The sequence below is a fragment of the Canis lupus genome, chromosome 25, assembly GCF_048164855.1.
Source record: "Canis lupus baileyi chromosome 25, mCanLup2.hap1, whole genome shotgun sequence".
Classification (NCBI taxonomy): Eukaryota; Metazoa; Chordata; class Mammalia; order Carnivora; family Canidae; genus Canis; species Canis lupus.
In genome coordinates, this window is record NC_132862.1 from 17,277,984 (window position 1) to 17,305,355 (window position 27,372).

Below are 27,372 nucleotides of genomic sequence, written 5' to 3' on the forward strand. Positions count from 1 at the left end.
GCAACCCCATCTGTCCACAGGAAACCCATACTTTAGGCAATGAGAGTATAGGTACATCCCAACCTCCATCTTCTCTTTAGCTGCAGAGACTCTCACCATAGCCTTTTGCCCTTTAGTTTTCTCAGTGGTGGGTCAGATATTAGTGCCCTGTGTTTCCCCAAGCTCCAAGGGACATGTCAGACTCTCCAAATGATCTTCTCAGAGTTTCCTTTCACTAGGCTTAAATGGAAAAGCAAGCATCTCCAGCCCTCTTTTGAGAACTCCAATCACAGCTGTCTTCAAAGAAATTCTTTCTTCAATTTCCAATTCTCCATCCCTTGTCACTTTAATACTTTTGTATCTTTGAATGGATGAAGTGCCATGGATTCCAAAATCAGATTTCAACCAAGCATTTGCAAGTCACATATAAGTGATCTGGAATCTCACTGGAGTGAGAGAGTAGCTGGTACCTCTAGTCCTGGAACCTGAGCTGAAATAGTTCTATTTTAATGTTCTGTTATATTCATCTCAGAATAACTTGGCTAGGCAACATATAAAATCAATCTTTGCTAATTTTACTTTCATTATCTTTCTGGTTACCCTGTGGACACTCTTCTTTGATATTACCCCCAAACTCAATAAGTGGTCATTCCTTAAAGGTTAGTTTCAGTGTGGAAAGTGAAAATATATCAATGAAATTTTTATACACTCACATTATAATCCATTGGTCTATCTTGTATTTTGATTGGATCTTTTACCCATACATGATTTTGTAATGTCATGCATTGGCAGTTTGGAAAATATTGATTCTCTTAGTAATATGGATCCTCCAATGTTGACATTTTATTATAGCAAAAAAAATCACATTTGTTAATATCAGTATTAGGTAATTGTCAAGATCATAATGGCAGCTACAAATTTTCCAAAATTCATTTGAAAGCTAAAATTTTATCATTGGCCACAAACTCTGAGATTTGTTTTATTTGAAGTGATAAGCTCATTTTTCTCTTTTCCAAGAAATAATCTGTGCTGGAGCCATAGGGTAACTGATGACATTAAGGAGGGCACCTGATGCAATGAGAATTGGACATTATATGCAACTGAGAAATCACTAAACTCTACCTCTGAAACTAATAATATCTTATATGTTAATTAATTGATTTAAAAAAATTTTTTTAAGATTTTATTTATTTACTCATGAGAGACACAGAGAGAGGCAGAGGCATAGGCAGAGGGAGAAGCAGGCTCCCTGTGGTGGGGAGCCTGATGTAGGACTCGATCCCAGGACTCTGGGATCACAATGTAAGCCAAAGGCAGATGCTCAACCACTGAGCCACCCAGGTACCCCTAATTGATTTTAAATTTAAAAAAAGAAAAAAAATCTTTAATAAAAATAAAAAATAAATTAAAAAAAGAAAAGAAATAGCCTGATGAGTCTGAACGACTTTGGGTTTTCAGCTGTTCTTTCAAGTAGAAAAGATGTTCCATGAATAAAGTGACTGTCTTAATTCATAACCCTAAAAGACTTTCAGACTGTAAGAGCTACAGACCATACTCTGAGAACCACTGCTTTACAATAAAGAACAATCATCAGTTAACTTTAGCAGTTGGAGCAGGAATACAATATCCCTTCCAAATCACTTCTTATATTTTCCATGTGGCTATACTGGAAGTGAAAGTAGACATTAAAATGACAAGAGTTCAAAAAACTTGGAATAGGATAACAGTAGTTTTAACCTAGAAGGTTATCTAGGCCAGCATTTACCAACAAAGATGGTCTTATGTAGTTGTTTCATCACAGCAGATTGGGACTATTAGTTCAAAAGCCCACTGGCACCAAATATCTATTCACCCAGTGATTTGATTTTATTTATTTGAGAGAGACAGAGAAAGAACATGAACAGGATGGGGGAAAGGAGAGACAGAGAAAAGCAGACACCTTGCTGAACAGGGAGCCTGAAGCAGAGCTCAATCGCAGGACCTGGGTCATGACCTGAGCTGAAGGCAGACTTCTACTGAGCCACCCAGGTGCCCCATTCAATGATTCTAAACACAACCTAAAGCAGATTTTTAGTCATCTATAGCCTTCCTGCTCTGCGTATCCTGAAAAACTGCACTCAGGCCAGTTTTTGGAACTCTCTGACCCAGAGACTCCTTATCTTGATGCTGAGCGACATTATGACACATAAACCTTCTCTCCAGTCCTCTGGGAGTTCCTTTACCCTCCTTCCTTTCTCAGTAGTGCCCCCACATACATACACACACACATTTTGTCTTAGGAAAATCTCATGTTGTGAGGGACTTCTGAAAGGAAATCTGTCAAAGTGCGGCCCAAATACAACTTGTTGTGTCCTACTGCCACCTTGTGGTCATATCTTTTTCCTTGCTCTGCCCTGAAATCCCTTAACTACAGTGACATGGTATGATGTTCTAGAAAATACCATAGGGATAATTCTAGGGCTTAGGGCAGACCACTCCAAAATATGCCATGGAGTATATTATTTTGAATTAAAGTTACTGAAGAAACAGCCAGTGCAAGAAGAACACTCTGACCTTCTTTTGTCTCCAAAAACCGGGAAACAAATCTTACATGTGAAAGGTACCATCCCTGCACCAGGAGCTAGAAAGACATCCTTATCGTCAGAGATGGGGAATTCAGGGCCTAAGAAGACTATATAAACAAACCTTGTTACTTTTAATAATTTACTTTCCCAGCCTCAATTCTGTTTAGATTTCTGTTCAAAGCTCTCAAACATAAGTTTTCTTTGTCTTGTCAGTTCCTCACAAAGTTATTGTTTCTCTGTCTAAGAAGTATAAAAGCTTGAGACTCCTGGGTGGCTCAGTGGTTGAGCACCTGCCTTAAGCCCAGGTCATGATCCCAGTCCAGGGATCGAGTCCCATATCACATCCCTGTGAGGAGCCCGCTTCTCCCTCTACCTATGTTTCTGCCTCTCTCTGTGTGTCTCTCATGAATAAATAAATGAAATCTTTTTTTTTTTTTAATGAAATCTTTTTAAAAAAAAGAAGAAGTATAAAGCTGCCTGTCTTGGTCATATCTTATGTCCCATATCTTTGAGAACTGCATACATGCAAATTTAATTTAATTTTCTCCTCTTAATCTGTCTCCTGTTAATTTAATTCAGTGACCAGCCAGAAGAATCTTGAAGGGTAGAGGAAAATTTTTCTTCCACAACAATAGCGTAGAACTAAAAGTGGTTTTTGGTGGGGGGGGGGGGGTGTTAGATTTTATTTATTTATTTATTTATTTTAGAGAGAAAGCATGCAAGACCAGAGGGAGGGGCAGTGGGAGGAGATGGAGAGAATCTCAAGCCTACTCCATACTGAATGCAGAGCCCAATGTAGGGCTTGATCTCATGACCCTGAGATTATGACCTTGGCTGAAACCATGAGTCAGATGCTTATCTAACTGAGCCACCCAGACACCCCAGACCTAGAAGTGTTCATGCATCCAAAAAAGTTTGAGAAATGCAACATACCACTATAATGAATGTGATACAGGAAAGGTTGGTTCTTGTCTCACAGAGTCAAAGAATGAATCTGGTGGACAACAGAGAGTGAGTAAAGAGATAGAAGTTTATTAAACAGAGATACAGAGAAAGCTCTCAGAAGTGAGAGGGGTCTTGACAGGGATGACACTAAGGGCTTTTTGATTGGCCTTTTATGAGAACTGACTGGGAAACTTGTGGCCTTGAGACTCTTGTGCTGTTTTGGTTTGAGTTAGAACAGATGATAACATCTTTAATGGCTTACTTCTTCTTTGGGGTCTGATTATTCTTTGTTGGCCATATATGACCGTCATAAAAAGACACCCTCCCCATCCACACCTAGGGCAGGGTGGTCTGGCTTGCCAACATTTTGGGTATTTCTGTGAGCCTGATTCCGTGGCCCCCTACCTAGCCCTAGCCTAGCCCTGTTTGTCCCTAACTCAAATGTTAATTTATCAAAGGCTCTGAGAAATTATAGCTAAGAAACTTGTTTAACTGTCTTTATGCAAGCATTTCCCAAAATTTTTTTAGCATAGAACACTTTTATGGACCTCAATTTGCCCTTACGTATAATTATCAATTATAAAATTGGGAAATTTGATAATAATGCAAAAGAATTCATACACCATGGCTTTATTAATAAAGGCTCATAAAGAGAAAAGCAGTTGAAGTTTTTCAACTACCCAGATCATTTCTACTCTTCCCTTGTATATTATTGCTACCATTAATGAATGAAAATAAAATGGGGTAATATATTCACCTTTTATTTTAATTTTTATTTATTTTTTTCCAAAGAAAATAAATGGTTTTTTATTTATTAGAGTCCCCCTCCCCTTACCTAGGCTGGTAAATGAAAGTTTTTTCTTCTTTCTTGATAACTTATATGACATTTTTCCTCATGCTTATATAGTTTTGTGGTTGTTTGTATATGACGATGTAAAACAATATGATTTATTATCCGTGAAAATATATGTATATAAGTATGTTCAATTATAATGTTATCCTCAAAGCAATCTGACCCCCAAATTGACAGTGTCACCATCATTTCTCCTCAAATTCCTTAAATTAATAGATTTATCTTCTCTACCATAATTCTGTGTACTTTTTTAAGTTTCTTAACCTTAAAAGTCAGACTATAAACAAAACTCGACATTATAAATCAGGTCTTAAACTGTTAGAAACACTCTGACTTGGAGCAGCCCGGGTGGCTCAGAGATTTGGCGCCTGCCTTGGGCCCAGGGCGTGATCCTGGAGACCGGGGATCCGAGTCATGCGTTGGGCGCCCTGCATGGAGTCTGCTTCTCTCTCTCTGCCTCTCGCTCTCTGCCTGTGTCTCTGCCTCTCTCTGTGTGTCTCTCATGAATAAATAAATATAATCTTTAAAATAAATAAATAAAATAAAATACTATAAATTATAATTTTTAGAAAGAAAGCCACAGGCCCAAGGTAGAGTCATTTGCCACAGTACAGCAAACTAAGACTTAATTGCAGTTTCAGCTTTTCCAGAAGTAAAATTTTGAGCCAATCAATGTAAAACTTTCTGGTCAGCACCAATGAGATAATCTGTCACGTGAGCCCTCTTCATCCCCCTCAAAGAAGGGTGAGGTAATCCACTTCATAGGACCCTTTGTCTCTCCTCCTGTGAGAAGGTGAGCTCACTGAAGCCAATCCCTATTTTTCTTTTGATAACAACTTCTTGCCCTACTCTCCTTCCTATGAAAACCCTCTATTTTGTACAAGTTGCTAGAGCTACTCTCTACTTGCTAGATGGGATGCTGATTCATGAGTTGTTTAATAAAACCAGTAATTCACTTGTTCTTTAACATAATGTACTTTTTATAGATGTTATGGAAGCAGGAAAATAATCTTACAAGTTATTAAATTCTTTTTAATTCAATTATGTCTGCAGTGGTAATCAGTAAGTTCAACCCACTCACCTTTACTAATCTACTACAACAGACATGCATTTCAGTTTCTCATAATTCTCTAAACATGTTCCAGAGTGTTTGCAGGCATGGAGGTTTAGATTTTAGAAGGACAATAAAGCAATAAGACAGCACTAAATTAATTTATGTCTTACACTGAAAGGCAGGAAAAAAACAGGAAATCTGCCACTTGTGATTGAACTGACCCAAATTTTAGTAACACGTGAGGATTTGTTTCAGCCTGATTACTATACAAGGAGGTTTTTTACTTAGATTCCTAGATCGCAAATATGTCAAGATTTACCACATAGAGCCCAAAACAAAAAGTATTTTAAGACCCAAGTGGTTTCCTTCAGTTTCCTTTAAGTAAAGTTGATTCCTTGCTTAAAGGACAACTTTTTTGGGATCCTTGGGTGGCGCAGCGGTTTAGCGCCTGCCTTTGGCCCAGGGCAAAGTCCCAGGATCAAGTCCCGCATCGGGCTCCCGACATGGAGCCTGCTTCTCCCTCTGCCTGTGTCTCTGCCTCCCTCTCTCTCTCTCTCTCTCTTTCTGTGTGTGTGTGTGACTATCATAAGTAAATAAAAATTTTTAAAAAAGGACAACTCTTTCATTATTTTATATTTTAATTTTTTCTAAATCCTGTATTATTGTTTCCTCATCATTATTTATTCATTACCGATACTGTGCCACAGAATTTCATTATTCCAGACACTGTAATGAAGCATTATAGCCTTGACCATTATTTGTAAAAATCTGCCAGCCTTACCTTTTTCATTGTATATTCTACAAAAATATCTAAATTACATTTTCCTTGATCAATTGAAAAATCTAATTTATATTTCCCACAGTTTCTTCTTTTTCTTGGTGCTCTAAATCTCCTGCCATACATCTCTTTCAAAAGGTGGTCTCCATCTATATTAATCATATATTTTGAGAGATAGTAAAATCTCCCAGAGACTTCATCTACACAACACCCTTGTTTTAAGGATAAGGGAACAGAGAATGAGCTTAAGTGGAAATACTTGATAGTAGAACTGGAAATAAAAACCTTAAGTGACCTTATCTACAATCTCTAATTCTTTCCCTAGTGGAACAATTTCCTGAGTCATTGATGTCCAGTGGCTTAACTATTACTAGAAAAGGGAGGGAAAAAGGAGCGTGACATCAAGCAACAGCGGTGTGATTCGTATTGATGATGTTTTGAGTCTTTTTCAATCTTGAGAATCTGTGTTTGGAAGGGTGCCACAATATGCCACCCCAAAATATGCTTTCTTCAGGATAAGGACTTTTTTGACCTGATTATTTTTGAGAAACAGCAGACACTAGAGGAGTTCTGAATATGGAGAAGTTACCCTTTTGTAAGAGAAATTTGCATTTATAAAGAAAAATCTCCATTTGTAAGTATCTCCCTCTATATACTAGGAATAAATGGGTGCCTCTAAATCACAAGAGAATCTTATCAATGGCGAAGACACCAACATAAATCTATATAGTAAACCTTACCTTTTACTTTTTACTGTGCTATGTCTAGTTGTCTAGTAACCTCCTGTAATTGGCCTTCCCACCCCTACCCACCCCAATATCTTTCTTTTGTCTTTAGCCGAAGATGGTACTTAAGGTTGTAGCTAGGGCCATCTCTGAGTGTTTCTCATTTTCCCTGGGTATCTCTCATGCATATATGAGGTATACATATTGATAAGGTGTTTGTTTTTCTCTGATTAATCTATCTTTTATTACAGGGTGGTCTCAGCCAAGAACTCAAAGATAGAAGGGAAATTATTTTTCTTCTCCTACAGTTTCTACATTGTTCTGGCAAGGGATCACCAAATCCTTAGAGAACCCAACCCACAGTTTCTCTTTGGAGCATTGATTATTCCTACTACTGAAACTCAGTCCTAACTACTCAGCATTTTCTCAGGAAAAGGGTGCCTGACAAGACTTTGAGTAATGTAATACTGCCACCTAGCAGTATTACATTACAGAATTTTAAAATTACATAAAAATATACTGTATGGAAAAATATATATATACTGTATGGTTTATTGGAGGGAAAAATATCATCCAATTCATGTGCAATAATAGATTTCTACAGAAGGATGACACAAGTAAAGTTGGAAACAAATATGTATTTGTAATGTTTGATAACATGTTCATTGTTAAGTTTTTTAGTAACTAGACGGAAATGAGACCGCCAAGGCAAGCGAGGGTCCAAGAACAGATTTTATTGCAGGCACCCTCGGGCGAGGTTCCCCGACTCACGGGGGAAAGAGAGTGAGTCGAGGAAGTCGCGCCAAGACAAGGTGGTAGGGGGTTTACATAACGTTGTAAGGCAGAACGGTTTCCTATTGGTTGGCTCATATGCAAAGGAAGGATTGCAATCCAACCAGTCAGAGTGACCCTCACTATGCAAAAGAAGGATTACAATTCGACCAGTCAAAGGTGACTTCCTCCTCTGGGGTTTGAAGGGCATTGGGTTCGGTTGAGGAAGTCCAAAGGAGAGGTGTAAGGGTCTGCTCAAGCTGTCATCCCAAGTGGAGGTGGTGACAGGAACTTCAGCCATTTTGGCGTATCCGCCATCTTGAGGAGTTTCCCTTCCCGCCTGGCCCCAACATTCATAATTAGTAAAAATGTCAAAATAATCCTAAAAACACCAATTAAAATGAAATTGGGGGCAGCCCGGGTGGCTCAGCGGTTTAGCACCACCTTCGGCCCAGGGCCAAAGATCCTGGAGACCTGGGATCGAGTCCCACATCGGGCTCCCTGCATGGAGCCTGCTTCTCCCTCTGCCTGTGTCTCTTCCTCTCTCTCTCTCTCTCTCTCTCTCTCTCATGAATAAATAAATAAAATATTTAAAAAATAAAAAAATTAAATAAAATGAAATTGGGAAGTATAAATTTCCAATTGTATTCTTCTTTTTAAAATTGTATTAGCTCTGGATCCCTAGAATCCCACATACATATTAGGATCATCTTGTCAATTTCTGAAAAAAAGAGAGAGACAACTGGGATTCTGAGAGAGATTGAATTGCATCTGCAATCAATTTAGGGAATATTGCCATATTAATATTATCTTCTGACCTATGAACACAGATGTCTTTCCATTTCTTTAGATCTTGAATTTCTTTCAACAATGCTTAATAGTTCTCAGACTAAGTTTTCCAGTTCTTTTATTAAATATATCCCTAAGTATTTTATTATTTTTGATGGTAACATAAACATAATTCTTTTCTTAATTTCATTTTTGGATTTTTCATTGCTAGTGTATAAATACGTTTGACTTTTGTATATTGATTGTGTACTGTGAAGCCTTGTTGAACTCATTTATTCTAATCTTCTAGTGGATCCGTTGGAACATTATATATACAGACATTTTATATGTATGTGCAAATACAGATAGTTTTACTTCTTTCTAACATGAATGCCTTTTATCTCTTTTCCTTCCCTAATTTCCTTGGCTGGAACTTCCAATGCAATGTTGAATAGAAGGGGAAAAAGCGGGGGCACCTGGGTGGCTCAGCAAGTTTAGCGGCTGCCATTGGCTTGGGTTATGATCCCAGGGTCCTGGGATTGAGCCCTGAATCAGACTTTCTGCTCAGGGTGGAATCTCTTTCTAGTGCTCTCACACTTGCTCTTTCATTCATTCATAAATAAATAAATAAATAAATAAATAAATAAATAAATAAATCTTTAAAAAGAAAAGAAAAGATGAAGTGGAAAGAGCAGACATTCTTGCCTTATTTCTCATCCTAGGGGGAAAACATTAATCTTTCAATATTAAGTATAATCTTAAAACTTTAGTTCTTTCATAGATACTCTTTATTAAGTTGAGGAACTTCCCTTCTACTCCTCGTTTGCTGAATGTTTTAATCATGAGTATTGTCAAATGCTTTTTCTGTGTCTATTGAGATGATTATGTGGTTTTTGTCCTTTATTCTATTGATATGGTATATGTCATAGGCAGAATAATGCCCCCACCCAAAAGTGTTTAGAACCTGAATATGTTATATAGGATTGCATATGGAACTAAAGTTGCTAATCAGTTGACCTTAAAACAGGGAGATTATCCTGAATTATCCAGGTGGGCCCAGGGTAATCATAAGGGTCTTTTTTTTTTTTAAGATTTTATTTATTTATTCATGAGAGACACAGGAAGAGAGGCAGAGACACAGGCAGAGGGAGGAGAAGTAGGCTCCATGCAAGGAGCCCGATGTGGGACTCCATCCTGGGAATTAGGGATCAGGCCCTGAGTCAAAGGCAGATGCTTAACCACTGAGCCACCCAGGCGTCCCCATGAGGGTCTTTATAAGGGAAGGAGGCAGGCAAAAGGAAAATCCTAGAGAAGGCAGTCTGAGAAGGACTCTAGCTACTGTTGTTCATTTTGAACGTGGAGGAATGCCAGGAATGTGGTAGCCTCTAGAAGCTGGAAAAGTCAGGGAGGTGAATTCTCTTCCTTGAGCCTCCAAAAAGGAATGCTGATTTATTTTAGCCCAATGAGACCTAATTTGGAATTCTGACCTCCAAACTATATAATAATAAATTTGTGTTGCTTTAAGCCAATAAGGCTGTAGTAATTTATTAAAGTAGCAATGGGAAAGAAATACAGTGTATTACATTAATTGATTTTCAGATGTTAAACCAACCTTTCATTCCTGGGATAAATCTCAGTTGATCATGGCATAGGAGCTTTTCTATATGTTGCTAGATTTGACTTGCTAATGTATTGTTGAGGATTTTTGAGTACATATTCCTAAGAGATACTGGTCTGTTGCTTTGTATGTGTATGACGTCTTTATTTGGCTTTAGCATCAGGGTAATACTTGTCTCATAGAATGAGTTAGGAAGTACTCCCCATATCTGCTATTAGTAAAGCCATTCTAGCTTTGTTATAGTTACGGTTTTCATGATATATCTTTGTGCTTTTACTTTCAACCTAATTGAAACCTCTCTTTGATTTAGAAATCAAAAAAAAAAATTGAAATCCTATATAATGGATTTCTTCTATAATAAAGGATATATTATCACAAAACTACATTTGTTCTCTTATGAGCTGTTTTTGAAAATTAGTTGTTGATGTAAACCTTTGTTTTTTTAATTGTAATTACTTCTCATTTCCATACATTCTGTTTCTCTTGCTTGCACTGCGTCTTGGTATTTGGCTTATTTTTGTTTAGTTTAAAACAAAATTTAGGAACCATATGTAGGGCCCACTTTTTTTTCTATTGGTTTGTGAAATCCATAACTAACAACCACTAAACTAGAAAATTTCCAAGACTGGTTTGGAGCTCTGATGTCTATGCAACATAGGCTGTATCTATTAAAAAAGCTTGGTAAACTTATGAATAATTTGTAAAGTAGTAACATTTTATTGGTATTTTTGCTTTAATTCATGTTCTTAAAAGACATTATAAAATTGACTTTGCAAAAGAAATGTAAACCAGGGCAGCCCCGGTGGCTCAGTGGTTTAGCGCCACCTTCAGCCCGGGTTATGATCCTGGAGACCTGGGATCGAGTCCCATGTCGGGCTCCCTGCATGGAGCCTGCTTCTCCCTCTGCCTGTGTCTCTGCCTCTCTCTCTCTCTCTCTCTCTCTCTCTGGTCTCTCATGAATAAATAAATAAAATCTTAAAAAAAAAAAGAATTAAAAAAAATGTAAACCATATTAAAATCACTACTATACATTGTGAATAACAGAGAATCTAAATGCCCTAATTATTAAAGTATATTGAATTCATATAAGTTATCTATTAAAAAATCATGCTTTATAATACTATTGCACGATGTGGAAGATGTTTACCTACAGGTCAGATTACCCTCTTCTAGTAACTGCTCCTTCCCCTAACCATTTTGGGCAAGTTGTATCTTACCACCCCTATAGGCTTTTTTTAATCCTGCTCACTCCTTTGTAAATAATTGCTTTGTTAAACTCTGTTCAAGCTCTTCATGTTAGTGTGTCTGTTGCTTCCCAGAACCCTGAGAAAGTTTATTTACAGGTTAATGGTGAAATTATACCTTTACTCTCTAGTTGATGAAATTAAGACAAAATTACAGAGAAAACAATGAATGCCTATTTTTTTACAAGTATTACTATGGTATGCGCACAGCAGCTAATAAGGAGGGTTACCACTAATTGTTTTTAGTTGTATGTGATTCTTTATATATCATCCCCTTTAATCTTTTCAACAACTCTATGAGATATAGTAATCGTCATTCCTACTTTATACCTGAAGACGTATTAAGTATCTTTGATTATTGCGGATTAACAGACTGTCATTGTTTTCTTCTGTAGATCATTCACGAGAAGTCCTGGAGCAATTAGTAGGCCCAAACAAACTAAAGCAAGTGACGTGGACTGTTTATTGATGCTTATTGAAGCTTATCAAAGCAATGATCTTCATACTACATTCCCAGGAAACAATGGTTTTAAGAGATTGGCTTTCCAATAATGTGGTTTTTGCTTTGAAGTTAACAGACTCTTAAACATTTTAATAGCGCATTATCCTGTTTGTTTGCGGAGTCATTGTTTTTGACGTGGTAAGCCTAGCATGCCCTAAAGTATTGGGGGGGGGTGGGCAGGGACTATTGTGTTTGTTCCAAATAACGAACTTTTAAATTACCGGTTTTCCCTGAAGATTTCCTTCTCCTACCTACATATTTGAGCTGTTGTAAGAGAAATTTACCGTTATGAATAACCATTAGGCAAATTCTCTCTAAAAGCATAATTATCTTCCTTGCTATTTTCTGGCCCCTACCTTCCATAAGCATTTAAATGTTCATTGGCCAAAAGCAAAGCTGAACATCAGGCCCGTAAATCCTCACAGAATTTATTATTTCAATTAAAAAATAATAATAAAATAAAATATAATAGTTTAATGTCATAAACCCACATCATCCACCTTAACCGTTCTGAGAGGCCTTTGCCCAGATACTTATTTGATTTCTATGGCTACTTTTCCCAAATAGTTGCTATTCATCTATGAAATTTCTTCCTTAAATACTGCATTCAGGAACATGTAAGAATGAGTAAATACAAAATATCATTGGACAGTCCGGGTGGCTCAGCAGTTTGGCACCGCCTTTAGCCCAGGGCATGATCCTGGAGACCCAGGATTGAGTCCCACATCGAATCCCACATCAGGTTCCTTTCATGGAACCTGCTTTTCCCTCTGCCTGTGTCTCTGCCTGTCTCTCTCATGAATAAATAAATAAAATTTAAAAAGAAAAATACATGGGGCAGCCCTAGTGGCTCAGTGGTTTAGCGCCACCTTTGGCCCAGGGCCTGATCCTGGAGACCAGGGATGGAGTCCCACATTGGGCTCCCTGCATGGAGCCTGCTTCTCCCTCTGCCTATGTCTCTGCCTCTCTCTCTCTCTGTCATTTTCATAAATAAATAAATAAATAAATAAATAAATAAATAAATAAATAAATAAAATAGGGATGCCTGGGTGGCTCCTTGGTTGAGCATCTGCCTTTGGCTCAGAGCATAAGCCCAGGGTCCTGGGATCGGTCCTGCATCAGGCTCCCAAAGGGAGCCTGCTTCTCCCTCTGCCTGGGTCTCTGCCTCTCTCCCTGTGTTTCTCATGAGTAAATAAACAAACAAACAAACAAACAAATAACAGAGAAGAAAAGAAAAGAGTGAAACACCAAAAAACAAACAAGGAACTAGGGCAACAAATAGGAAACAGTTATAAATATGGTAGAAATTAATCCAGCTATATCAATAACCACTTTAAACATGAATGGTCTTAATACAAACCTGGTTGTTAAACTATGAAGTCATTCAAGGCTCACCATTATATCCATGGGAGATTTTAAAATAAGTAACACTTGGATTATCTCAAAGACCTTCTTGTGCCCTCCTGAAAAGTCATTAAGTTAACAGAAATAGATATTTAAACTTAAATCTTCTCTTTGTTCCATCAAGTTGATTTCCACAGTGCTCCAGAATATAATTTTCTCTTTATCTTGCTGAGAAGGGCAATAACCAACAGAGTACTCTGAATTTTCAAAGGACGTGGTCAACAAAACCCTTTCATCTCAAATATCACCAGTGTTGCCTGTAATTTCTATTAATTTTAACCCAAAGCTGAATCAAAATTCAGAGCTGATAACGTTTAAGACCCAGTAGACCAATGGGAATTAGATGCACAAGAGTTGTTTCCCTGGACTGGAATAAACTCTGGCTTCCAAGTTCAAGAATCACAAGATCCTCTGCAGCCTCAGCTCTAAAATTCCCATCCAATTATCTTCTTTTCCTATCTAAGCAACAACTTGCTCTTCACTGTTTTCTCCACATTTCTGCTATATCTGTAACTGTGATCACATCTCCCTGGTACCCAAATCCCAGTGGTGTGCATGCATTATTAGAAAGTTTATATATGATGCACATGTTGTAAACCATTCCTATGCAGCGTGTAAGAACATGAGAGGACATTAGCAAGGCTGCATTTTATATTTTTCTCCCAACACATATAATGCTCGTATTCAGTTTTAAATTAGAGATTAGAAAATTTACAGTACATAATTAGTACAAAATCATAAGTAAGACCCAAAGGTAAAACCTAAGTCTCTCTCTCACCCCAGTCTACCAGCTACTCTGTACCCTCCCAAAAGGCAACCACTGTTCAGTTACTTATTTATCTTTTCAGGGACATTCTATGTATGTTGCAAGCAACTCATGTATTTTATATGTATATTCATATGTAGCTATATATGTATATCTTTCCTATACAAATAGCAGGGTCCTATACCTATTCTTCACATTCTCATTTATGTCCTAGAGTTTTTATTGATATAGAAGATCCTGACAAGTTGGTACATGTCGAGATAGCATAACCAATTTCTAGCTAACCTTGGTGAGCCATAAAGAGGCATGAATCATAAGGTAACAGTATATAGGATATTCTAAAATCTTTATTTTTATCCAGGACTGCCAGTTGAGGTCCTATTATGTACTAAATACTGTATGAGGCAATTTGATGCCTCTTTGATCTTTACAGGTAACTTTTTTGACATACAGTATTCTTCTATATTTTTTATTGTATCCAATTCAAAGATACAACCTACAGTTGTCCTCAACTACTGAAACAGACTTCGCTACACTTTCTCATTCCTCTCCACTACTTGAATCACATGTTGCTACCATTTCGGTATTGTCCTCTAGGATCTATTCCTACAGCAGTAAAACTAGAAAACTGCAGACAGAGATTTGTATATTTGATGTAATGCAGAACAAAATTACATGACAAAGGCTGACAAAACTTTAAGACTTCATATTTTAGAAACAAGATTTGCCATTTTACAAGAACTACATGCTTTAAACTGGAGAGTCTTTTAGGGTTAAACCCAAACATAATATATTCATACTTGGAAGCACTTGGATAACTCAAGGCTGAAAATCCCATACTGTGCTTGTTGTCAATCCATTGTTTTCCCTCCTAGTGGGCTCTGGAAGTGAATATTCTATCAGTTTGTGTAGCTGATGTTGAATGCTATGTCCACTGAATTGGGGTCGTCCAGGGTCACCAATCAGTACTCGAGTTCTGTGGGTCCAAAAGCAATTCTTCAGCCATTGATGAAGACTGTCTGCAAGGTCCTCATCATAAAACATATCTCCAAGCACAACAAGGTCCCACTTATCTTGTTCCAAATCCAAAATGTTTTTGGTTAAAATGGGAAAAGGATTCAGTTGGTTCAATTCACAATTCAGTCTGATAGCCATTCCTGCAACTTTAAAAAGCATATAATGAATTGGTATATGCTAGGCAGTTTTAATCCCCTATTAAGTAATTTAGAAAATCTCCTAATAATATTTTTTTCCCTTTTGTTGAAAGTGGTTTTTTAGGTAAAGAAGTTTCTACCAATACAAACTATTTACTACAATTTTCAAATGCATGAGTGGACATCCTGAAAACAAAACAAACAATACAAAACACCTAGAAACGTGGAGGCTTTCAGGAACATTTGCTGATCTAATAACCAAGAGGTTTGGTTTGTTATAGCTGTCCAGGAGACAGGGAATCAAGCCTTGAGCTTGAGCAATGTGGCAAGTTAGAACTGAGACCCCTGGGTGGCTCAGTCTATTAAGCATCAACCATCAGACTCTTGATATCGGCGCAGATCATGATCTCAGAGTTGTGAGATCAAGCCCTGTGTCAAGCTCATGCACTGGGCGTGGAGCCTGCTCAAGATTCTGTCTCTCCTCTTCCCCAACCCCTTTGAAAAAAAAAATAAAATAAGGATAATCAAGAGCTAGATCCTCAGTAAAACTGTAAAGTAAAAGAAAATCAGATAAGATTAAAACTGACCTGTCTCAAAAAAAAAAAAAAAAAAAAAAAAAAAAAAAAAAAACTGACCTGTCTCAACTTGGGGTTTAATGGAATAAAATCTCCCTCAAAACACAAGGCCCATCCTTACTTGGGTTTTGGGTCAAATACACACAACCTACATATTTCAAGAAATCTCTAGCCCAGAAATTAACAGTAAGCACTCCCAGGTTGGTACACACATCAATACAAATCCTCTTAAGAAATATGCACTTCAATTCAGGCCTCATAGGAGCCTCACAGTAATAAGTTCACAATATCAGATTACAAAATACACATGGAAACAAGCTATCACGTTGAGGCATCTATAGATAATTATCCCAAAAGAGAATAAAGATAAGCTTTAAATATTTTTAAGTAGTGGGACACCCAGGTGATTCAGTTGGTTAAGTGTCTGCCATGATCCTGGGGTCCTGGGATTGAGCCCCAAGTTGAGCCCCAGGTTGGGCTCCTTGCTCAGCAGGGAGCCTGCTTCTCCCTCTTCCTCTTAGTCCCATCGCTCATGCCCCCTTGCTCTCTATCTGAGGTAAATAAATAAAACCTTTAAAAAATATATTTTTAAATATGAAATCCTTACTAGGGTCTATGTCGTTGGCCAAGATCCTTGATGCCCCACTCATCTTAGCAGCAATAGCTGTAGCTCCACATCCACTCCCAAGATCTAACACAGACTTTCCTCTAACAACATCAGGATTATCCAAAAGGTACCTAATTTGGAAAGAAAGCAAAAAACACTGAGATGGGAGAAGGTCAGTAAGAGGTTTAAATAAAAGTCTTTTTTAAGCTCTATACCCAACATGGAGGTTGAACTCCTGACCCTAAGATCAAAAGTCTGCAAGCTCTAATGACTAAGCCAGCACCCTCCCCCCAAAAATCTTTTTTTCAAAAATGTCTTTTTAAAATATTGAGCACTTCCTATGATCCACAAACTGTCAAGCCCCAAGAATACAGACTAACAGAATGCTGCTATAATGTGGACTCAGTAAGCTAGATCCAAAATTCACTGTCCTCTTGATTATTCATCATGAGTGTTTTTCCTACTGCTTATTTTGTGTTACAATAACCTCTGGTAAGGCACAAAGTCCAGTTCAACCAAAGAATTTGGACAAGGGCAAAATAGTTATCAAACAATGCAGATGGATGAAAAACCCTGAAATAAAGTGTCAACTGACACTTGAGCAAAACCACTGGAAAATAAATATCTGGGATTATGGCAAAGTAGGGGTGTATATGGCCTGTCTAAAGGGAAAGCTGCTACCCATCTTCACCTCACTACTGCCATGTAGAAATTCTATGTTATCAGATACTCCTGTTCCTCAAATCAGAGATTTTTACATTTAAAACTTCCCAAGTTTTAAATGCTAGAAACTGATTTTTTTTGTTTTAAGTTTACAAGTAAAAGCCAAACAAAACACATCTGTGAGTGCACCAACTTGTGACCTCTGATTCAGTCTGTTAAGGAGTTTGATTGTATTTATATTTAAAGTTGATAAACAATCACTTTAATAGACGTCACTGAAAATGTCAGTATTTTTGAGGTATGATGTAAGTAATAAAGCTTGAAACTTTGGCAACAACAACCAGAAAATCAGAATTGTTTGAAAATACCTACAAGGGATCCCTGGGTGGCGCAGCGGTTTAGCGCCTGCCTTTGGCCCAGGGCGCGATCCTGGAGACCCGGGATCGAGTCCCACATCGGGCTCCCGGTGCATGGAGCCTGCTTCTTCCTCTGCCTGTGTCTCTGCCTCTCTCTCTCTCTCTCTGTGTGTGACTATCATAAATAAATAAAAATTAAAAAAAAAAAGAAAGAAATTACCTACAAAGCTCCCATCTCCAGGGTTCCCCGAAAAACTATAATATGCATTTATTTATTTTGCATTTAAAACTACATACAACATTAATTTTGTTAGGCCATACCCTTGCTGCAACTCCTTATCCTTTTCAAAGCTCTATAACCTCAAGGTATAAGCACGTTTAATCATTTACCAATATAAGAGCAAAAAACCAGATTGAAATGCTGAAAACTCTTGCCTTTGTCTCAGCAGCTGTGTTTTAATAAAAAGCATAGTGCGAATGTGTGAGAGAATGTCCTAAAGCACACTTCTGCAGGATGGGGGCTGAGGAGGTGGAAGAGACCTCATGCAGATTCAGGGACACCTGGCTGGCTCAGTAGGCAGAGCATGCAACTCTTGATCTTGGGGTTGTGAGTTCAAGCCCCAAGATGGGCATAAAGCTTAATTTAGAAAAAAAAAATTTTTTTTTTAAATGCAGATTCAAGTCCAGAGTTCACCTGAGATGTCAGTAAGCCACTAAAGAGGGAATCCTTGCGGGGCCCACTCACATCTCTTGTTCTTTGGGATTGAGAAGAGGCTCAAGGGTGGGAGTATAAGACTCAAGGAGCAACATTTATGAGATTAAACTAGGAGAACTAAAGGGTTGGGGCTTTGGGGTCCATCTTGAAACTGCACTGGCCATACCTTATGAACCATGAACCAGACAATACTGTGAATTTAGATTACTTACAGCTATCTAGGGTCTTGACAGTTAATCCTAGGGTTTCTCTTAAAGAACTGTATTTGAGGAAATAGCTTGATAAATCTGGAGTATGCTTAAACTGCTCCGTATGTGACAAGACTTTGAGGTTTTACTGTTTGGTTATTTTTGTGTGAGGAGAAAGGAGAATATAGAGTTGGAAGGGGCTGAAAAAAGAATCTGCAGAAAACAGAAAGGATCTGGAAGGGCCTTAAGGCTTCCCATTTCAGTCAGGAGAGTACCTAGACAGGGCTTGGCCTCCAGGCCAGTAGATTGCCCAGTATGGTTCGCTATAGGGCCACAGGTCAGCTCTCTGCCACCAGAACTTGCATCTGGGTGTCAAAAGCCGCAACTGGATTTCAGGGGTGAGGCTGCCACTGCTGGTGACTTCAGTGTTCTCCTCCAGGAAAGCTTTCATCTCAGGGTCCAAAAAGCTTCCAGTTCGTCTCCAAGGGCAGCGGCCCCAGGGAAACAAGGGAAGACCACTACTCCTCACTGCTTTCAGAAAGACACTACAGTGATTCGTGGCAAATGGTGCAAATGTTCTCCGGCCTAGGTTCAAAGCCATGAGTCCTTTTCCAAACCACAGGTTCTGTCACTGTTGCTGTTGATAAGAGCTGCTGCTTCTTGTGAGGAAGGAAAGGTCTGGCTGCCACGGTGATCTCAACTGGAATTGGTGGGTCTCTAAAAACAGAAAGAATACTGAAAATCCCAAGGCTGATGGACACTTCCACATCCCATTGTGTAGTAAGAAAATAGTGCAGTGTAAAAATCTGTAGCAGAGGATTCACAAGTGCAAGTCCATTTCAGATGGAAGTGTTGGTACATCAACTCAGGAAAATCCAACCGTTTTAAAGGAAGCCTTTTGGGGTGCCTGGGTGGCTCAGTCAGTTAAGTGGCTGCCTTCAGCTCAGGTCATGGTCTCAGGGTCCTGGGATGGAGCCCCGGCATCAGGCTCCCCACTCAGTGGAAAATGTGCTTCTCCCTCTCCCCCTACTCATGCGTGCTCGCTCGCTCTCCCCCTCTCTCAAATAAATAAAATCTTTAAAAAAAAAAAAAACACACACACACACATACACAAGCCTTTTTCACAACAAAAGCCTTTTAATACTTTAGAACAAATATACAAGCGTTTGATTTTGAGAGAAATCCTCGGAAATATGCCTGTTACATAAAATAAGGTTTACCTTTAAAATCCTTTCTCACATACACACAAGATACATTTAATAAACCACTTACTTTTAAGCAGGCACTGTGAATAAAAGAAGTCTCCGACTTCAGGAACCTTAGACTAGAGGTGAGGTAGAGCTATTACCAGGGCAAACACGCTTCTTGCCTATATGAAGTCTTGCCAAGAGTTGTGGAGGTTACCAAACCATAATTGTGGACAAAGATAATACAAATTATCCTCAGTACCCTCTATTTCAATAACGGTTGTTGTAGCATAAAACATCAAGGTAATCAAGCTTCAAATTTTTTTCTTTAAAGAAATTTTTACAGATTTGTCATTACAGAATATCAATTCACAAACATCTTCCCGTAAATATCTCCTGATTCATGTTAACCAAGCCTGGGCCAAAAAGTCTTGTTCCAATAGGAAAAACACCTTGATGAGAGTAAGAATAGGGCAGCCCGGGTGGCTCAGTGCTTGAGCATCTGCCTTCAGCCCAGGGCGTGATCCTGGAGACCGAGATTGAGTTCTGCTCTGCGTTGGGCTCCCTGAATGGAGCCTGCTTCTCCCTCTGCCTGTGTCTCTGCCTCTCTCTGTGTGTCTCTAATGAATAAATTAATAAAATCTTTAAAAAAGATTTAAAAAAACAAAAAGAATAAGAAACAGCAGTTTGAACTATATGCCCAGTTATCTGGGACCTCTGACCAAATCCGCATAAATGTTCTAAATATCCCTACATCCATCCACCCAAATATTTAGAGGCCCCAAACGCAAATGCCTCGCAGGGGCCAGAGGGCTGACCCACAACTGATGCCGCTGGTTGTAACAGAGCGGCTCTGGCGACCTGAGCCTGCTGCTGAGCAGACCAAAGGGGCCAGCAAACTGCTTCCCGGTTAAGCACACGGCCGCCACATCTTGCAAGCTCTCAAGATAATCCAGATATTTGCATCTACAAACCACATGGTAGATGCAAGCGGTCAATTAAAATATCAGAACACACAGGGCAGCCCGGGTGGCTCAGCGGTTTAGCGACGCCTTCAGTCCAGGGCGTGATCCTGGAGACTCCGGATCAAGTCCCACGTCGGGCTCCCTGCGTGGAGCCTGCTTTTCCCTCTGCCTGCGTCTCTGTGTGTCTCTCATGAATAAATAGATAAAATCTTTAAATATGTATTATAATTATATATTGTGTAAATATATATTTATTATTAATTATATAAATTATATGATTATATAATATATACATTATAATACATTATATGTATTATAGTATATTATACAATATATTTAATTTAAATTAATATATATTTGATGTATTAATATAGTATATATATGGTTAAATTACATGTTAATATATATTTAATATTTAATATATATTTAAATTAAATGTGACATAAAGATTATGTATTGTATATTTAGTATATTAATACATTTAATTCATATATATAAATATATCAGAACACAAGGCAGGCGAAATGCCCGTCAGGCCACCTGTGTGTGAGCTCGGGCTAGATTCTCAGTGGGTGTCACCCCCCACCACGCCCCGGGACCCCAGGGTCTCCGACAGCCTCGCTTCTCTCACTGGACTGATCCCGTTAGGAAGTGCTGGGTCTGCCCTTCAGGGCCGAGGCCTAAGCTTAAAAACACAGCGGAGCGGGTGCCTGGGCGGCTCAGGCTGTTGAGCCTTTGCGTCTGGCTCAGGTTATGACCCCGGGGTCCCGGGGTCCCGGGATCAAGTCCCATAGGGGTTCCCTATGCAGTGGGGACTCGGCTGCTCCCTCCATCTCTGCCCCTCCCCACACAGTGCTCGCTCTCAAATAAAACCCTTATTTTTTTTCTAAAGATTTTATGTATGTATTCATGAGAGACGCAGGCATAAATAAAATCCGTAAAACCAAAACCAAAACCACAGCAGGGACGCCCGGGTGGCCCAGGGCGGGATCCCGGGTCGCGGGATCGAGGCCCACGTCGGGCTCCCCGCATGGAGCCTGCTTCTCCCTCTGCCTCTCTCTCTCTCTCTCATGAATAAGTAAAAATAAGTAATTAATTGAAATGTTTTTTTAAAACACAGCAAATAGGATTGTGGTTCGGGACACCCCGCGGGCTAGCGCGGCGCCTCCCCGCCCCCGTGAAGCATCCTCTGGGAACCCGGGACTGGGCGCGGCACACTCGGTCGGTACCTGCGTTCCTTGTTGAGGAGAGAGGACGGGTTAAAAGGGGGAAGCTCCAAACGCGTCCGTGACCACGTTATTTCCCTCCGAGAACGGGAGTCCGCCTTAAAGGCGCAGGCGCAGTCCTTTTGTCCTTCCCAGGCTGGGCTATGAGCGCGCGGGGAACCTAAGCCCTCGCCTTTGAGCGTCTTTCCCGGCATGCTTTAGAGCCGCACCGGGCGCGCGGCGGCCCCGCGGGGAGGCGGACGCTGGGCTCCCAGTGCGGAGCGCGGAGCGCGGGTCCCGCCCCCCTTCCCAGCAGCCTCTCCGCCTTTGCCTACCTTTCTTAAAGGGGCCGGGCCTCCCGAGGAGGAGCGGGGCACCTGAGGTCGCTCAGCGAGGGAGGGACCCCGAGCTCCGGTTCCTGCGAAATCCAGTCAAACTGTGGAGCGTCTGCTCTGTGCCAGCCACGCCTTGGAGACGGGGCAGCGTTGCTCTTCCCTTCCTCCACCCTACAAAGCTGCTTCCAGCTGCTCGCAGAATTACATTGGCCTTAAACACATCCGCAGAACAACCCCGAGTTGCATGTTGTGCCTGGGGGGACGCCAGTGCGGAGACAGAAGGGGCGAGGAGCTCTGGGTGTCATCCTGAACTAAGGAGAAGGGAGTTGGGCTCTTCAAAGGGAAGGAGAGTAATTCACAGAAGACGACAAGGAGTAAATGTGTGCTGGGCCGCACAGAAGCAAGGGGATGGCGAGAGCGATCGTCAGACTTTGCTAAACTCCTACCTGTCTCACCTGCGTCCCACGGTACTGCAGTTACCTATGGTGAGAGATCTCTTCTGGAGCAGGTCCTCTGTTGAAATTTTTTATTTTTTTTATTTTTATTAAGAGACACAGAGAGAGGCAGAGACACAGGCAGAGAGAGAAGCAGGCTCCATGCAGGGAGCCCGACGTGGGACTCGATCCCGGGACCCCAGGATCACGCCCTGGGCCGAGGGCAGGTGCTCCTCCGCTGAGCCACCCAGGCGTCCCATGTTTAAATTCTTTTAAGCAGTTGGAGGAGGCCAGTTTCTCCCTGAGTCTTTTATACCTTGATGGTTTTCAGCTCAGAAATAATCCACAAAAAACAAAACAAAAAAAAAAAAAAAAAAAGAAAAGAAAAAAGAAAAAGAAAGAAAAGAAATGATCCACAAGCCAAATAATCCACACACACACATATGAAAAAAAAAAAAAGATCCACAAGCCAAAGTGGCATCTCTCGGGGCAATTCCTCCACAGCCCCTACGCACACCTGGGCACCAGGCATGCAGCGCGGAGCAACCCAGACGCACCGTAAGCCCTCCGTGACAGCTTAAATCCCGAAGGACGTCCTCTCTTTTCTAATTTTCATAGATATACACTATAAATCTGTTTGCAACCTTTATCACTCAAGTTCTGGACCCACGTGTCCATCTTGCAACCCTCCACCTATTCCAAACTCCACTCGCCTCCCCACCTGACCCTGAAAACCCTCTCTGGGGTGTCAAAGGAGAAAGAAAATTGACCTCCAGTAAGGAACAGGCAAATCGGGTTTCTGCACCTGAATCTGCAATTGGGGGAATGGTTTGGCAGCCACCCGTTCAAAATTAGAGGCTGTTGCTTCTGTTCTCCATCTCGGCCCTCTGTTCGAGGGGTTTCCCACTTTCCCTACAAACTGGAACCTCTAGGAACTACTTAGAAGGAGATGAAACCTTGTTCCAGGTAACAACCCCAGAGGCATCCTTCTCATTTGCTTTTGCAGGAATGGCTGTGCTTCTTTTAGAAGGAAGGATAGGCACCTAGCCTCTCTGAGTCCCTCTGCCCTACATTTCCTCTATAAAAACTAATATTGATAAGGGAGAGCTTGGTTCTTGTCTCACAGAGTCGAAGACTGAATCTCATGGACAACAAAGTGAGCAAAGAAGTAGAAGTTTATTAAGCAGAGGTACGGAGAAAGCTCTTAAAGGTGAAAGGGGTCCTGAGAGGGTTGCCCCCTGAGGCCTTTTATGGTCTTTTATAGGAAACTGACCAGGGAACTTGGTAGATTTCTCATCAATATCAGGGTGGATTTGTAAATATCATGTCTATATTTAGAAACAACATGGTGAATTTGTAACTATCACAATAACAAACAAGATGTTCTTATAAATATCATGAGCCCAAACAAGGTGTTCCCTTCTCTCTGATTAGTATCTCCTGCATAACATTTCTCTACATCTGGGATTTCTCTGAGCCTAGTCAGGTAGCCCTTGGCCTTGAGATGCCATCTTATGCCATCTTGGTTTGAGCAGGGACTATCAATAACACCTTAATGACATTTCTTTGTAGTCTGGTGAGTTTCTGCGATTACTCAGTAGCCATTAAAGGGGGATACTCCTAACATGTTGGAGCTAGGGAGCCAGGTTTATTTTTTTTCTGTTTTTACTGTCTTGTGTCCCTTTTCTTGAGATGGGTAAGAGCCTGACTCTGGGGCCTTTCCCTTATCTTTCCCTGCCTAGCACCATCTGCCCCTAACTCATGACTATGAATAAAATTGTATTTATTAACTAGCTATTTAAAAAAAAAAAAAAAGCTGCTGATGTATACCTTTGTTTTCTCAACCAGAATTTCTCATTTCCGCACTCCGATTATCTTACTAGCAATAAACCTTAATACATGTTCAAGATCAATTGGTCAAAGAATTGTTTTCAACTCGCTTCTGTATTCTATCCCTGTGAATAGCAAGGACCTCCCAATTATTCCCCAAGACACCAGGGAGAGGAGACAGACCTAACATTTCTACAAAAGAGGGTTTCCAGTAAAAATCTTAAGTGCTCATCATTGAAGATGCATTTAATAATGTGAAGGAAAAAAAAAAGTGAAGACACCTTAACTAAAACTTGGAACTAGGCTAAAGGGACTGCTAAATGTCCTTTCCCCACTTTAGTAATTTTAAAATTGATCCATTTTCTTTTCCTTCTGCTATTGCCTTAGTTCAGTCTTATGATCCGTTGCCTGAATTCCTAGAACTGGTCTCTTTCCAATCCTACCTTCCTCTCTCTCTCATTCTCTACAGTACAACTTAAATGTTTTTGTTTTGGGTTTTTCTTTTTTTCTGGACTATTCTATAGTTCAGAAAAGCCCTTATATTCCTATAAAATAAACCAGATAAGCCATGAAAAATACACCTGGATTTTCTTTTCTATTGTTGCGGGGTATTGATGTATTGTTGTTTAATTAAAAGAAAGAGCTGTCATGCTTTTATTAAAATGGACCCAAGTGCTACCAAGCAGATTTGTCAACTGATAACAACTGAGCTATCATGTGGCTTTATGATTTTTGGCGCAGGGCCTTGTTCTCTCTGTAGGCTCTCTCTCCTTGGTTAAGACAGCAAGCTGTGAACACTGCCCCATAAACAACCCATCTTCACTGTTCCATCCACCTTCTCAACCTTCAGAGCTCAGGTCAGGATCAAGGCCCTCTGAAAAGCCTTCTGCAACATACACACACTAATCTCGACATTTTCTTAGCTTCCTATGGGTACATCCAATGAGAATATCAAGCAGAACTACCATTGCCTGGCTTCTCTACTAGACTTAGAGAAAGTCTATGTCTTTCCTCTTTTATCTTCTGGCACAGTTAAGACAATTCTGTTAAATGAAAGACAAGCAAACAAATGAATAAATTAGCAAACATTACATATCAGTGTCTCATTATTAAATTTTATTTTTAACAGTTTTATTGTATAACTGACAGGCAATAAATTTCACATAAAGTGTATACAGTCTGATGTTTCGATATACATATACACTCATAAAACCATCACCAAAATCAAGATAGTGAGCATATTCAGTGCCCCCCTGTCTTTGCCCACATCCCCCCTATCCCATCCCCAGGCAGTCACTGATCTGCTTTCTGTCACTATGGATTAGTTCGCATTTTCTAGATTTTTATATAAATGCAATCATACAATATGTTCTCTTTTTTGTCTTTGTTTTCACTCAACATGCTTATTGTGAGATTCATCCATGTTGTTTGAGCATCTTTCTATGCTTCTTTGCCATCCATTCATCTTCTATTCAAATTGTGTCTCATTTTAAGTCCAACTTTTTGCATTGTTTTTCTTTGTGTGTGTGTGTGTGTTTCTGTTCTTACACAATTCAGGTACATTAAAAATAAGTGCTTTGTATTTTTGTTTTTCCTCAATGCTGGGAGAACAATTCAACAAAGCTAATGGAATTATCTGGAATGATGAGAAAAACATAACTTCTTTTGCCACTTTGGGAGACTAGTGTTTATAAATATAACAGCTTTTAACTGTTTATAAATATAAATGACAAATATAAATATATTCATTTATTTTTTTGGTAAATATATTTCTAGTAAAATATTGACATTTCAGTCTTGTTTTCAAATCAACCCTGAGGGCAGCCTGGGTGGCTCAGCGGTTTAGCACTGCCTTTAGTCCAGGGCGTGATCCTGGGGTCGTGGGATCAAGTCCCACATCGGGCTCCCTGCATGGAGCCTGCTTCTCCCTCTGCCTCTCTCTCTCCCTCTGTGTCTCTCATGAATAAATAAATAAATAAATTTTTAAAAATCTTAAAATAAAATCAGCCCTGAGATGCAGAAAACACATAAATTGCCCCCAAGAAGGGGTGCCTGTTTGGCTGTCTGTAGAACATGCAACTCTTGATATTGGAGTCTTGAGTTCAAGTCCTTGACTGAGTGTAAAGCTTACTTTAAAAAAAAAATAACACACACGCAAGGAAGCGTGAATTTGCCTCTGCCATCTCAGAATGTGTTTCTCCCCAAACTTGTCAAGTGTGAAGTTTGGGGTTTTCTAAGAGCTTAAACTTCCTCCTAACTTCTCTCCACAAAACTATCCTTGCAACCGTTCTGTAACACCATGTCTGTGTGAATGTGCAAGTTTCCTCTTTTCAGTTCCTCATCTGAGGTTTGCACTTGCTGCTCCTTCAGGAGGCACACTTATAAATCCAGAGTTAAGTCACACCTAAAAATCCTGACTGCGGGTCCCTTAAGACCTGTTTGCTATAAAAGGGATTGAGAAGTTGCAGAGCTGCTCAGTCATCAGCCAACTAAAGCTATAGTGCCATCTAGTGAAAATTTAGTTTAACATCTGCCAGGTGTGTCAGTTAAAATGGTGAAAGCAAAAAACTAAAAAAAAAGAAAAAAAAAAAAACCAGCAAAACTGAAACTGTGAAATAGACTTAATTCTGTATAAAGAGCAGATTCTCACCCACAATGTTACCACACTGGTACACTTGTTCAGTTGTAAAATACAGTGGAAATACTTATCACTGGTAATAGTTAAAGCCTAAAGTTTAAAGAAAGACTGTGTTGGGGTGCCTGGGTGGCTCAGTTGGTTAAGCATTGGACTCTTGATCTTAGGACCTTTTTTTTTTTTTTTTTTTTTTTGTTAGGATCTTGAGTTCAAGCCTTATGTGGGGTTCCACACTGGGTATGGAGCCTACTTTATTTTTCTTTTAAGGGATCCCTGGGTGGTGCAGCGGTTTGGCACCTGCCTTTGGCCCAGGGCGCAATCCTGGAGACCCGGGATCGAATCCCACGTCGGGCTCCCGGTGCATAGAGCCTGCTTCTCCCTCTACCTGTGTCTCTGCCTCTCTCTCTCTCACTGTGTGCCTATCATAAATAAATAAAATTTTTTAAAAATAAAAATAAAAGATTGTATTTATTTATTCATGAGACACACACACACACACACACAGAGGCAGAGACACAAGCAGAGGGAGAAGCAGGCTCCGTGCAGGGAGCC

At 39.8% G+C, this 27,372-nt stretch overlaps 2 protein-coding genes and 1 long non-coding RNA gene across 15 annotated transcripts in view; 2 read left to right on the forward strand and 1 right to left on the reverse strand.

The window, feature by feature from the left end:
• The window catches only part of AMN1 (antagonist of mitotic exit network 1 homolog), a 56,331-nt gene extending 44,427 nt beyond the window's left edge, over positions 1 to 11,904 (forward strand). For 4 of the 5 annotated variants that reach the window (XM_072798458.1, XM_072798460.1, XM_072798457.1 and 1 more), the window contains one exon: positions 11,695 to 11,904. In XM_072798458.1, the coding sequence (XP_072654559.1) occupies positions 11,695 to 11,768 (74 nt within the window). In that variant the 3' untranslated portion in view covers positions 11,769 to 11,904. Of the gene's footprint in view, positions 1 to 7,149; positions 9,047 to 11,694 lie in introns of those variants that run through there. The other variant, XM_072798459.1, reaches the window with a different exon arrangement.
• Positions 11,905 to 14,686: 2,782 nt separating this feature from the next.
• On the reverse strand, positions 14,687 to 26,137 carry ETFBKMT (electron transfer flavoprotein subunit beta lysine methyltransferase). Of its 9 annotated transcripts, none has more exons than XM_072798451.1 (6): positions 21,611 to 21,855; positions 20,434 to 20,568; positions 19,502 to 20,036; positions 18,505 to 18,946; positions 16,308 to 16,438; positions 14,687 to 15,134 (listed from the first exon to the last, which is right to left on the reverse strand). In XM_072798451.1, exons 4-6 carry the CDS (start codon positions 18,828 to 18,830, stop codon positions 14,791 to 14,793), a joined length of 801 nt encoding a protein of 266 aa, XP_072654552.1. In that variant the 5' UTR covers positions 18,831 to 18,946; positions 19,502 to 20,036; positions 20,434 to 20,568; positions 21,611 to 21,855; the 3' UTR covers positions 14,687 to 14,790. The 9 variants fall into 9 exon arrangements, with proteins under 9 accessions (XP_072654552.1, XP_072654551.1, XP_072654554.1 ...); XM_072798450.1 differs by having other exon boundaries at positions 20,391 to 20,568; XM_072798453.1 differs by lacking the exon at positions 20,434 to 20,568.
• LOC140617298 (uncharacterized) overlaps positions 22,811 to 27,372 on the forward strand; it is a 35,865-nt gene continuing 31,303 nt past the window's right edge. The window contains exon 1 of the long non-coding RNA XR_012017534.1: positions 22,811 to 23,321. This is a non-coding gene — a long non-coding RNA (uncharacterized lncRNA). The remainder of the gene's footprint in view (positions 23,322 to 27,372) is intronic.